General features: G+C 51.9%; 1 protein-coding gene across 1 annotated transcript; it reads right to left on the reverse strand.

Annotated features, from left to right (window-relative positions):
- Window positions 1-14: 14 nt before the first annotated feature.
- Window positions 15-9,569, reverse strand: ICMT (isoprenylcysteine carboxyl methyltransferase). The gene is made up of 5 exons (XM_088845418.1): window positions 9,301-9,569; window positions 8,381-8,469; window positions 7,353-7,522; window positions 6,374-6,591; window positions 15-3,342 (listed from the first exon to the last, which is right to left on the reverse strand). The coding sequence occupies exons 1-5, from the start codon at window positions 9,493-9,495 to the stop codon at window positions 3,160-3,162; spliced, it is 855 nt and encodes a 284-aa protein (XP_088701544.1). The 5' UTR covers window positions 9,496-9,569; the 3' UTR covers window positions 15-3,159.
- Between the last annotated feature and the right edge of the window lie 3,801 nt (window positions 9,570-13,370).

Consider the following 13,370-nt stretch of genomic DNA (forward strand, 5'->3'; position numbering starts at 1 on the left):
TTCTGAATCCCACACAGTCACACTGTTGTTCATAGCGAAATCAAGTAGTTTTATTTAAGAATTGGAAATCATCAGTATCTGTGAAAGAAAATCCAATATTTAAATAAACATTTCTGCATGTAAAAAGAAGAGCAATTACTCTGTAAGGTTACTCTCCTAGCTTAGCTATGGGACAGACCCACGGGAGCGAGCCCAGGAGGGCACAGACTGACAGCAAGTCTTCCCACCACCACGCCCCCCCTGCCAGCCAGACAGGCTGGGGGTGGCCTGGCCTTGCTAAGTCGCTACAGAAGCAAAACGCGGAGCAGGGAGAGAGCACAACTATCTAAGGCAGTTAAGAAAGTGCAGAGAAGGGCCAGCAAGTCACCATTCCCATCACGGAGGGGCTGCTACCAAAAGGAGACCCTACTATTAATGCAACCCCTGGGTTCAGGGACGTTTCCCCATCATGATGACCAACCAGAGTTAGATAGTTAAAGGAATAAGAGTTTACTTTTTAGGTGTACAAAACGGCTCATGACCATGCAAAGGTGGTGGGGTATGCTGCCTTCTGTCAGGTTCGCCCCACTTCTTTTCCATAAACCAGAATTCTTGGCGCCAGCCTGCAAACTCTTTTTGTTTTACACTGCTGCGAAACAACTTTGTTCTATGCAGCACCTCTCTCCCATTTCAGAGTCTCCGCTTTGAAACCTACGGTGGAAAAAGAAGTCTCCTGACAGTTTCTTAAATGGAGGAACTGGCGATGTGGCCCTTACCCAAACAAAAGCTTTCGGGAATATCCAAAAAGCCTGTACCTCATTAACCTGATTCTCCTCCCTGCACGCTGGCACTGCTAAATTTATGAAGTTAAAAATAACCTGAAGATCTCAGTGCTAGATGAACGTCGATTGCTTGCCAAAGCCTGTCCCAAAGCGGTTCATCTCTGATCCCTAAGTAATTGCTGATTTCTGCCCTGGGGGACAAAGCAAGGCAGAACATCCTGTCAAGCCCAGGTGGGCAGTGTGACAGCAGCATCTCCCTGGGACACCAGGGTCGGCCTCCTGAGCCCCCAGCCTGGCAGGCAGGCAGAGGAGGGACACAACGTCAGAGGGCAACGCCTTCAGTCTTACGGTCCATAAAGCCAGGCATTATTAGCGGCTCTCCGTGTGCTAAAGACAGCCTCATGGCCCCCAGTGTTGAAGAAAGTTGGGTCCTATCTGGCTAGCCGCAGCAAGAACTTTGCCTTGGAGAGTGGGGGCCGCTGCCAAAGCCGCAGCCACACCTGCCTCCATCCTGCAGTCCTAATAAGTGGGTTGACTTTGCTGAGCATGGCCTGGGGAACAAGTTTAGGACTGATTCAAGCCCCCCCCACACTAAGTGCATCTGACGTCCCACCAGGCAGCATTCCCACCAGAGGAACCTACACCTTGAGGCTGCCACCTAGGCTGTTGGCGGGCAAGACCTCAGGAGACTGAGACTGGAGCTGGTCGGGTCCTCCCTTCAGCAAGCGTCACACCTCTCGCCGACAAACCCGTACACCTCTTTGGTATATATAATCATGAAAAACTAATTCAGCCAGGAAATCTAGAAATAAATAGCATTTTGAGTTGGTAAGATGCTTTTCTGAACACACGTTTCTGGTGTCTGGTGCAGTGAATCCAATGTCCAGTTTTGTGTAACTCACGCGGTACTGGTTTCGTTTGCCATCTCTCTCACCAAAGTGTTAAAAACATTTGACAGATCGTTCTTCTAAGTCTTCACAACACCCCTGTGAGGTAGGTGGTATGGACCCATTCTACAGATGGGGAGGTCTAGGCACAGAAAGGTTTAGTGACTCCTTGAAAGCCAGGTGGCGTGGCGTGGCAGCGCTCCAGCCAGGCGCCGACGCTGCCTTCGATCCACACTCCAAGGGCACCACCGCAGGGCTTCACGGACAGAAGTCACACTGAGACCAAGTTCCTCTCTCTAATCCGGAATTCAACAAGCGCCTCAGAGCTCAGAGGTCCGACTCGTAAAGCCAACCACTCTCCCCAAACTTGAAAAACAAAAGCAGTGACTAAATCTCAGCTCTATTTTTTTCATGAGTCGACTTGCTGGAATTTTATAGTTGCTTATGCTCAAACCCCTTCGGAAAAGACAGTCTGAAATGGCATTAGGGATGATGGAAGTTTGAGAACAGACCATAGGAATCAATGGTTAATCCATTTAAGTCAAAACACAAAAATATAAGCTATGGTAAAATAAGAATAAGCCCCAAATCAATGGAGAGCAGTATTTCTCAATGTTTAACAATGCCTTGCACAGAGCAGGTGTCCAGGAAGCATTTCTTGGATAAAGGACGAATGACACATCTTTGACACGCCTGTCACTGGTAATGCCAGGCCCTTTTGGAAGGAGAGCAGGCGCCAGGACCCCAGGGCCCACCGTCTCCCTGGCGCAGAGAGCCTTGGTAACCTGAAGCCTCAGCCAGGTCATGGGGGCATCCATGCGGCCTTTCTGCTGAATAAAGGGTGAGGCTCATACACTGTGCTAAGTCCCCTTTGAGTTTATACTGCTATTTTTAAAAAATAGGTAAGTAAATAGGATGAGATATGTGAGGAACCAAAGGAAGCATCTTAAACTGTAGAGAAGCTTATGCATGTAAGGACGGAAATAAGGAGGTTAAAGCTGTGCTGTTTGTGTTTTTCCGTTAAAGTGAGGATTCTGAACGTGTCTCTAACACTAATAAGCACTGATGCCCGTGTGCCCCTTCCTGCGTCAGGCGCTTCACTCAAGTGAAGGCGGGAGCTCACCTCTCTCCCCAGGGGTCTTGGTTATAACTCAACACCCCCGGCCTCATGGAGGGCTGAAGTGTGGCCTAGGCACTCCCCAGGCACGTCTGGGGGGCGCTGCTGGGTATTGCTGTTATTTGCTTCTTGTCCACCTTTAATCTACAGCCTACCTTGATTCAGCCCAAGAGCAGGCTGCTCCAGAGCAGTGGGGAGTAGGGGGATGGGGGGGGTTCCTTTGGTCCTAAGGCCTTCCGACCATTTGATTTTGAGTGATATTCCAGAAGAGTAATTGGTGACATAGAAAATGATTAAGAAACTCCATTCTGCAGAGTGGTCGACAGGAGGCAGTTCTGTCCCCAGGCTGCGAGGAGCAGGAGGCCCTGGCCTGGCCTGGGCCACCCTGGGGCTGTCATAGTTCCACCTTGACCCCTTTTATGAAAGGCAGGCCCGTGGGCACCCGCTTCTTATACTCCAGGTACTCCTCTCCGAAAAAGTGGATCAGCGAGATTTCTTCCTCCTCTGTCCGGTCGCGGAAGAACCGCCACACTGTCAGAGCGTAGCTCACCCCACAGATGGGGTTACACAGCATCACCTGATGGAGGGAACACAGCGTTAGTGGGCCAGGGTCAGTGTGATTCCACACCGTGAACCTGAAGGGCTTCAGCTGCTCTCCAACACCCACAGAGGACTTCCTGTCAAGGGCCCCGAGAGACTCTCGAGATATCTGACTAGGGTCTTGGAGACCCTGAGCCCAGGGCCACACAGAGCACCATGAACTGAAATCACACCATCACTTTCATAACAGAACTGAACAGTCATCACTCCAGCTTTGGCTGGTCTGCTCTTCTCTTGTTCCTCTTACCTGAGAGGTACCTAAAAGTTACAAGGGCGACCCCACGTGTGAATTCCTGTTGTAAACACCACTGCCTTCCTGCATGGCTCCCAGCGTGTCCACTTCCTGCCCCGGACCAACACCTGGGGACCGGCTCCCTCCCACCCAACAGCTCCCTGGTCCTCTGCTCCCAGCCCAGCCTCCCATGCACACTGTACACTGTCCTCCCTTGAAACCACTCCCCCTGCTCAGAACACACTGAGCCCTCAATCATGCCTCCTGAGCACAGCTTACAGAGTCCAGAAAAGTAGCTTCTTGGCCCACTTCTGTGCAGGAAACCTTCTGACCTCCCCTCTCCAACCCTGCCCGGGATGTGTTTCCCACAGTGGGTGACCAGACTTCACTTCTTATTCCCACCACTGTTTACTGAGTGTCTCCTGTGTTCCCAGCACGGGCCAAGCCCTTTACCACCGACCAGTAAGCCATTCAACCCCCGGAGCAAGCCTCTGAGGTGGTGCTGCCACCCTACTTAAGGGAGGCCAAGAAGTGGATGTCACCCGGCCGGCAGGCGCGAAAGGCCTCTCAGCACACCCTGCAGTGGGTCTTCCCACTCAGGCCACAGCCTGCCATGGAGCCGAAATCAATCCCCTGCATCAGAAACAGCATCACAAACACTAACAAGCTAGAACACAGCGTGTTTGGTACACAGGCAGGGTAAGGGCTGTTTCAGAAAAGATTTATTCTGTATTCACATACACCTGTGTGCTGGGTCACAGTGTAAAAAGATCTACAGTTAAAGAGGTGGGAAAACCTCTTGAGGGACTTCCCTGGTGGTCCACTGGTTAAGAATCCACTTTCCAATGCAGGGGATGCAGGTTCGATCCCAACAGGAAACTAAGACCTCAGATGCCACAAGGCAACTGCTGCGCCCACAACTAGCGATCGGTGTGCACTACGACAGAGGTTCCCCCAGGACACAGCAAAGAGCCAGCATGCCACACCTGAGACCTGGCACGTGCGTGCTCAGTCACTCAGTCCTGTCCGATTCTGCGACTCCATGGACTGTGGCCCACCAGGCTCCTCTGTCCATGGGAATTCCCAGGCAAGAATACTGGAGTGGGTTGCCATTTCCTTCTCCAGGGGATCTTCCCGACCCAGGGATCGAATCTGGGTTTCCAGTACTGCAGGAAGATTCTTTACTGACTGAGCCACCAGGGAAGACTCAACACAGCCAAATAAAACTTAAAAAGGAAAACAAAACCTTGAGTCCTAGAGCACTTAGGTTTACTAGTCAGGATTTACGGCAAATTACATGATTCCTCTGCAATCAGTTTGTATCCAGAGAATGTGACTGTTAACACAGGAAGTTGCAGAAATGCAAGTTTTAAAATGAATGCCACACAAGAACCTGCCCCTTCTATACCACTGGGGGGTCACCAGAGGGTCCCCAGGTACCAGCCTGCAATGGGATGCCTGGGGCCCAGACTGGATGTTCCCAAAGAGGTGATGACTCTTCTAAGCTCTACCCACATACTCTGGCCAAATCCTTCTAGGTCTAAGAGAACAGATTCAAGAGACAACTGTCCAGAAACAAGGCTCAGTCTGCAGCCTAAGACCCAGCAAACCTCCAGCACTCACTTTAAACCTGACACACAACTCTGGGCTCACTAACGTGCTGTGTGTTTACTGTGCTGTGTGTTAAGTCACTTTAGTCGTGTCTGACTCTTTGCAACCCTATGGACTGTAGCCCGCCAGGCTCCTCTGTCCATGGAGATTCTCCAGGCAAGAATACTGGAGGGGGTTGCCATGCCCTCCTCCAGGGGATCTTCCACACCTAGGGATCTAACCTGCATCTCTTATGTCTCCTACATTGGCAAGGCAGGTTCTTTACCACTAGCGCCATCAGGGCTCATTAATAGCAGCTTCTAATGAAAATCAGCTAAGCTGCCCCTTGAGTGGCAGAGGGCCCTCCCCACATCCGCACTCACCCCACTGGGTGAGGCTCCAAATCTAAGTTAGAGGTAGAAAAGGGGTAGGAAAGATGGGGCAACAGCATCCAGAATTGCCGAGAGTTTACAAGTTTGGGACACCCGGGTTTTAAGTATACAGCAAAAAATGTTAAAGACTAAATCAGTTCTTTTGACTTTTATTCAATTATCACTTGAAACACAGCAGGGAACATGTGTACCTACATAAAAAGGACCAGGACTTCCCTGGTGGCCCGGTGGTTAAGAATCTGCCTGCCGATGCAGACAGGGTTCTATCCCTGGTCTGGGAAGACTCCACATGCCTCAAGCAACTAAGCCCATGCTCCACAACCACTGTGCTCTAGAGCAGACACAGCTCCACAAGAGAAGCCACTTCCGTGAGAAGCCCGAGCACCACAAGGAAGGGGAGCCCCTGCTCCCTGCAGCTAGAGAAAGCCCACGTGCAGCAAAGGATACCCAGAGCAGCCAAAAACAAATAAATTATAAAAACTGAAAATAAAAAAAGGACCAACAGGCAATTCTCTGGTGGTCCAGTGGTTAGGACTCTGCTTTTATTGTCTAGGGCCCAGGTTCGACTCCAGTCAAGGAACCCCTGGTCCCACAAGCCACGTGGCACCACCAATAAATAAATAAATAAACACAACATTTTAAAAAGAAAAGGAAGGGGAGAAGCAACAATTTTGTAAATACACTGAATTGTACACTCTGAAATGGTGAATTTCACGGTATTTGAATTATCTGTCGATTTAAGATATTATCTTTTAAAACTTTAAAAGGGACTGGCATTGACTCTGACACCATACCTGGGTTCCAATACTCCAGTAAAACCAACCGACGTAGGATGGATGCCGGAACCAAGCGTATACCCCGCTGGTCACCAGAGTATGGGTTTCTGACTTTTCATTCTGCACCACGTGGTTGAAATTGGAACCAGCTGTAAACATTGCTGCTTTCCTCAGACACTCTCCAAACACCACCATCAGCAGCCCCGTGGCGCTGATCCAGGTGATCTGCTTCAGTTCTACAGAACAGAGATGGTGACAAAGGGGTAGTGAAGACTCTGGACCACTGAGCTCTCCCTCTGCAGGCTTAAAATTAACCTATTTCCAAAGATTGGGACACTAGAAAACACGCTGGGGGTGGGGGGATCAGCATCGGTCATCACGTTGAAGCTTAATTATAAGCAAAACACATCCCCCAAAGTTGTGCTGTTCATCCATTTACTCTGAAGCACCAACAGTCCAGTGAGAGCATCGAGGCAGAGCTGATGGGCTCCCATCCTTCCTCCGGGGACAAGAGCAGCTAAGTGAAGCAAAGAAAGCTCAGCATTTCCCACCTTGGCCCTCTACTGAATCTGAGGAACTATATATATCTTATTTAACTTGTTGCACAAAGTTCAATGTCAGAGTAGCTACCAGATGCAGTGGGTTTTGCTAGTAAAAATTTTCATATGAAATTTCTCAAGTTGCAGAAAATGAACAGATCCAGACCCCCTGATTATAAAACTGGGGTTACGGCTATCAGAAGCTGGAACTTCATGTTAGATGGTGCAAACTATGTCTCACAGGGCTTAAAGTGAAAGGTCAACCTGTCCCCCATTCAAAATCCAGAGGTGGAATTCACAAGCGAAGCTCACCCTTTATAAAGAGCTTAGTGAGGATAGAGATCTGGGGAAAATCACTCGAAGAGATTAGACCTGGGAGGTGAAGCCAGGTCACTGTCCTCAGGCCCCCGTGGAGGCCACCCATCTCCCCTGGAGAGGGATGAGCAGGGCACACTGACCTGGCCAGAAGATATTCTCAAGTGTGAACTCTATCCAAGAAGAAAGAGCCGCGACTGTGTACTCCAGACTGTGATTCAGGAGAAAGGAATCCAAGGACAGGCTCTTGGGGTTATTGACTGCTGTGACTAAATATTCAGAATAGTGGAACAACGACAGGGAGCACATATACCTATTTAAAAACAAAAAGAACATGAGGAAAGTTGCAAGAGAATTAAGTTAGCCATAAGTCCAAGTGCTGATTTGTTCTGAACTGTCCCTGAATTCTCTGATGAGATTCTGTTGCCACCTGAGAGTGCATATCAGGCACAGGCCCCCACATTTCTCCCGAGGTTTGCAGAAAGTGGGGTTGTAAAGGGGCTACGTCTTTGAATATCACAGGAGGAGGGGAAAAAAGAAAAACATAGGTTAGGAAGGCATTATGGGCCTTCTGCCCTAAAAAAAAATGACATTACACACAGTAAAACATGAAAGAGGGAAGTATCAAAATAAAGTAGTGATGTATGTCGAATACAAAAATCCAAAAAACCGAAATAATTCCAGCAAAGGAGGATTAGATGGCTCAGAGTATCGATAATAGGAGATAAAGCTTTTTACCTGGAAGCCACTGGTTCATATCCAGGTCAGGGACTAGAAGGCTCAAGGGACTGAAATCATAGTGTAGGGAAAATCCTACACAGGCCGTGGGGGAAGCATTAGATGTGACCTAATAGAAATTAGAGATGGAAAAGGCCTGTGAAGACGAGCCAGAGCCTTGCCCCTTCCCGTCACTGAGGACCAAGACCCTCTTTCTGGGAAGGGCTGGTCACATTACTGAAGGTGCAGTGGTGAGGACACGTACGGGGAGGATGCCATGAGAGACCTGCTTCTACCTGCAAGGTCCGGGATGCAGGAATCTAGGAAGCTAGAGGCCTCAATCCCTCAGAACCCTCACTAGCCGTCAGCCAGCCAGGGATGTGGGACCATCACTACTGACCCTCTGATCCACCCACCCTTGACTCACAACTATGGTTCCCAAAGCACTTCTTACCAGCCAAAGTGATTCCAGGAAGACTGGCTAAAACTTAGCAGCACTCCACAGCCAAACACAAAGCCAAGGAAACAGGCTCGGATGGCTATCTGAAACGGACCCAAAAGAGGCTCAGTCACCTGGCTGTTCAGAGCATATGTCCTACTTCCTGCCCTAAGTAGGCCACCACAAAGTCCACTGAGTCGACTTGCTCAGAGGTTAAAGGGGTGAAGCAGGGCTGCCTGGACTCAAATCCCAAACTCACCTCTCTGTGGACTTAGGCAAGTTACTTAACCTCTCTGGACCTCTCCTCCATCTACACATGGGGATGACCACAGTACCTACCTTTGAGGACTGCTGTGAGAATGACCCATGTAAAGTACTTAAGAGGAAGTGCTACAGGAGTTTTTAGCTGCCATTACTATTAGGATTGTTGTTATTATTCAGGGCTGTGGGGAAAACAGCGTAAACCTAGCGTATTGGCCGGATTCTCCCAAGTCCACGCAGCGAATCGGGTCGGGACAGCTGGGACTCCGCGCCCAGCCCCTTCCACGTTACTGCGGGGGCCTCTGACCTCAGACTTGACAGTAGGTAGTTAGCTCTCCACACCTCAAATTACATAAAAGAACTCGTGGGCCCGCTCACTCCCACCCCACGCGCTCATCTGCCGCAGCTGCTGAACCGCGCCAACTGCAATTTTCCACCCACTCCGCCGGGCGGAGGGGGCCCGCACCCCACGCCCCCCAGGACTGGCGGGGAAGGCGCCCTCCCGCCGCCTGAACTCGCAACTGCTTAAGAACACGGCCGGGGGAGGCAGCCCCTCTCGCGGGCCGCGCTGTCGGCCGACCTGGACCTCGACCCCGGGGGGAGTACGGTGCCCACGCGCGACGCCCAGCCCGCCCGGCCCCTATCCCCGCCCCGGCCCACGGCCCGGCCCGCACCTGGTAGCGCGGCGGCCGGTAGAGCAGCAGCAGCAGCGCGTTGAGCCCGGCCACGTAGAGCGCCAGCCCGGTGCGGCCCTGAAGGCCGGCGCGCGTGAGCAGCGGCAGCGCGAGCACCGAGGCGCCCAGCAGGAAGGTGGCGAGGCTGAGGCGCGCCTCGGAGCCCGGCGGAGCCCGCGCCGCGCAGCCTGCCATGTCGCAGGGAGGCGGACAAGCGGGCGGCGGCGCCGGCTGTAGCCCTGGGAAACCTGCCCGCCGCGCCTGCGCACTGCGCCGCCGACGCCGGCCGCGAAGGGCAACCGCCCGGACCTGCACGCTGCCGGCAAGCTCTCGCGATACCGCCGCGCCGCGCGGCTGGGGCCTGAATTTGGCGGGAGCGCCCCGCCCCGCGGCCCCGCCCCACTGTGCCCCCAACAGGGACCGCCTGACCCGGGGGGAGCGGAGTGGGGCGCCGCGGGGAGCCTGGGTCCTGAGCCGAGAAGTCACCGCCGGTGTCTGCTAGGAGTCGGTCCCAAACTTCAGGATGTCCCTTGTCCAGAGGAATCACTTGAAATCTATAGCTTCCCCCCTCCCCGGCTGCGTGGTCCCCCGCGAAACCAACACTTGGGCGTGCAGGCACGAGCCGGCGATCCGCCTCCACCCCACCCTGCCAGGTCGGCCCCGCAAGGTCCGCGCGCAGGGACCTCCTTGCCCTCGGCAGGGTCTCCGAGCGCCCCGCTGGGGGCCCTTGCTGCGGGGACACTGCCCTTGCGGCATTCGCGCAGCGGGATGACCGCCCATTTCACTTCGTGTCGGGGGAGAACGTTGGCCAACGGTGGAAATCCTCAGGATATTATTTTATAGGACAGAATGAAAAACTTTTCAGTGTGATCTTGACTTAACTTGGGAAAAACAAAAGTATACGGATGAACCTAGGAAGATGATTGGAATAGAAGACAAAATTATTTCACAGCAGTAATCTTCTGGTGGTAGGGGAACTCTGGGAGACTTTAGCTATCTTTTTTATATGGTTTGTGTATTTCCCATATGGCCCAAATCAATGTATATTATTTTGTAATTAGAAATTGCTCTTTTTTTGGACTTTCCTGGCTGGCTGTCCACACTTTCAGTGCAGGGGGCCAACGTGCCATCCCTGGTCAGGGAACTAAAATCCCGCATGCCAAGTCACAGGAAAAAAAAAAACTAAAGAAAAATTGTTCCTTTTTGAAAGGGTAAATGCCTCCACTTCGGGTGATGGACGGATGATGGAGGAGAAAGGCAAGTAAGCATATGACTAGAATAAATTACTGTGGGATGAGAGTGAGGCAGGAACCAAGTGAGGATAGAGCGGGAATGAGAGGGACCCCAGGGAGAGACCCATGGGAGGGGTAGGAGTCTGCCTGGGAGAGTTGGTACTGGCAGCCTGCGGCTGGAAATGAGAGCAAGGGCAGCTACAGGAGAGAGAGGAAGGGAGGGGACAGAGTCTGCAAACAGAGGCAGGAGGAAGCCAGCCTGAAGCAGGATAGGGGACAGGCCCCGGGGGAGGCTGGAACCCAGAGCAGTGGGTCAGAGAGCGTTATGCCCGGACTACCTAGTGGTCAGCCCAGCCTGCATCGGAGGCTCTGGCCACCCTACCCTTCTCTGTCTTTGTGGGACCTGGCAGGAGGCCTCGTGTTTGGACAGCTGGGTTCAGGGGAGGATGGAGAGCCTGGCTCAGAAGCTTTGTAACCTTGGGCAAGGCACCTCAATGAGCTTCAACTTTCTGTGAAATGGGGATCCTGACTCCAGTCTCCTGTTGATGATCTGTAAGCCCAGTATCTGTCTAAAAGGTGCTCAGAAGATATTTGCTAAACTCGGTAGATGGAGACTGAAAGAAGATTTAACGTTTTAAAAATCTAATGTCACCCAGTTGCAGTGTCCTGTGGGAAGGAAGCCTGGGCCTTTTCTGGGGGCCGACAGCAGGGACTCCTGCCACTGCCCTCAGTTTCTACCAGCTCCCCCACTCAAGACCTCTCCAGCATCGCCAAGACACCTCACGGCCACTAGAGGGTGCTTATTGCATCTTCACTCCTGGGAGTAAGTTTGGTCCTAAGGTAGAGGGCTGCTCCCAGGAAGCTCCCTTTCTAGTCAGTGGCATCAGCTTTCCACGCTGACTAGTGGATCTGATTTGCCCCAAGGACAGTTCCTGTTCTGGGGGAGGGGCACAGACTAACATGCAATCCAGACTGGTGGGCTTGAGCAACTGTCTCTTCTCTGACCGTCAGTTCCCATTGGACCATATATCTCCATCAGTCTCATCGTGAAGGCAGAAAGAACGGGGAGGTCATCCCCTCCCAGGTGGGGCCAGGCCAGGGGTGCAGGGGAATTTTTAGAAGTTACTAGAGTCCCTGGAGAAGGAAATGGCAACCCACTCCACTATTCTTGTCTTGAGAATTCCAGGGACAAATGAGCCTGGTGGGCTACAGTCCATAGGGTCCCAAAAAGTCAAACATGACTGACACTACTAGAGTTCTGAATCTGTCAGGACCCAGGGTTCACAGAGGAATGATGGAAGGTAAAGGCAAGTAATCAAATGTATGCAGGCACTGACATAGACCCAGAGAAACAGAGTGACATGGAGATACACACAGGCACACAGAGGAAGAGTAACACACAGAGACGGACAGAAACTCAAAACACTGAGATCTGATCAAACAGGTTTTGCCTCGAGAGGAAAGGGAGCTGATCAGACAAGTCCATTCACCACCCAGCTCTCCAAGGGTCCCTCCAGTTTGTCATCCCCCAGGATAAAGGAGCAGCACACAAACAATAATGAAAATAAAAACTGCTCGGCCTGGAGATGCCTTGCTTGTTTTTGTTTTTTCTCCCCCACCCGCTCCCCCCCCACCCCCCGCCAATAAGCATTTGAATGTGTTTTGTTCTAGGAGCTATAAGGCATGCACAAAGGGACCCCTTTCTCATGCAGGAAGGTCCTTCTCTGGGGCCTCCCCTCCCCACCCCACCCCCAGCCAGCCAGTCACCCACCAGCAGAGGTGGCTTTCCATCCTGGGCCCAACAAGAGTTTTAAAGAGTCCTAAGAACCATATTGACTTTTCCAAGTTAAATTGCAGGCTGAGATGAAATTCAGTTCAGTTCAGTTCAGTCGCTCAGTCGTGTCAGACTCTTTGCGACCCCATGAATCACAGCACGCCAGGCCTCCCTGTCCATCACCAACTCCCGGAGTTCACTCAAACTCATATCCATCGAGTCCGTGATGCCATCCAGCCATCTCATTCTCTGTCGTCCCCTTCTCCCGCCCCCAATCCCTCCCAGCATCAGAGTCTTTTCCAGTGAGTCAACTCTTTGCATGAGGTGGCCAAAGTATTGGAGTTTCAGCTTTAGCATCAGTCCTTCCAATGAACACCCAGGACTGATCTCCTTTAGAATGGACTGGTTGGATCTCCTTGCAGTCCAAGGGACTCTCAAGAGTCTTCTCCAACACCACAGTTCAAAATAGTGTCCCTTTTTTCAAACAGGGTTGCTTCGTTGAGTAAGAGGAATTGTAGCAAGGGGGGATGCTGCAGAGCAAGAAGGAGACAGGGGCAAGGATGGGTGCTAACCAGGCACCTCAACTCACACCAGCCTCCCAGGATGAAAAGCTGACTCCTGTCCAAGCATGACACCGAGTTGGAAACAGTTCGGGAACTCTAGCTCTCCCTCCTTCCTTCTGGTGGGTCTCCGGTCAGGCGGTCAGACATTGTCGGAGAGGTCTCCTGGGACTCCTTGTCACTCAACAGGCCTCTGCCCCATCCACTTTTCACATGGAGACCAGGAGAGGCCTGGCCAGTGTGGCTGCATCTCACTCTGACCCTCCAAAAGTTTGTGTTTTTTTTTTTTCGTTTCCCTTCCTCTGGCCTCTCCCTGCTCCAGGCATGAAAGCCCCCTCCCCACAGTCTGGTAAATGACTCGTAATTTATGAGCACATCAGTCCAAAGTGCATAAGTCATATGGGCACAAAGGGGCCGGGTAAATATTTAAAGATTAGAGCCAGCTGGGGAGAAGCACAAAGGCCTGGGACAATGAGGGTCTCCGGGAATTCACTGTCTCCGCAT

The sequence above is a fragment of the Moschus berezovskii genome, chromosome 17 (genome assembly GCF_049115385.1).
Source record: "Moschus berezovskii isolate FMDL1 chromosome 17, NW_MosBer_1.0, whole genome shotgun sequence".
Lineage (NCBI taxonomy): Eukaryota > Metazoa > Chordata > Mammalia > Artiodactyla > Moschidae > Moschus > Moschus berezovskii.

Coding starts and splice junctions, on each gene's coding strand:
- ICMT (XM_088845418.1), bottom strand. CDS start 9,495: ATGGCAGGCTGCGCGGCGCGGGCTCCGCCGGGCTCCGAGGCGCGCCTC. Junction 8,470..9,300: donor ACCGGCCGCCGCGCTACCAG/GTGCGGGCCGGG, acceptor GGTCCGTTTCAG/ATAGCCATCCGAGCCTGTTT. Junction 7,523..8,380: donor TCCTGGAATCACTTTGGCTG/GTAAGAAGTGCT, acceptor GTTTTTAAATAG/GTATATGTGCTCCCTGTCGT.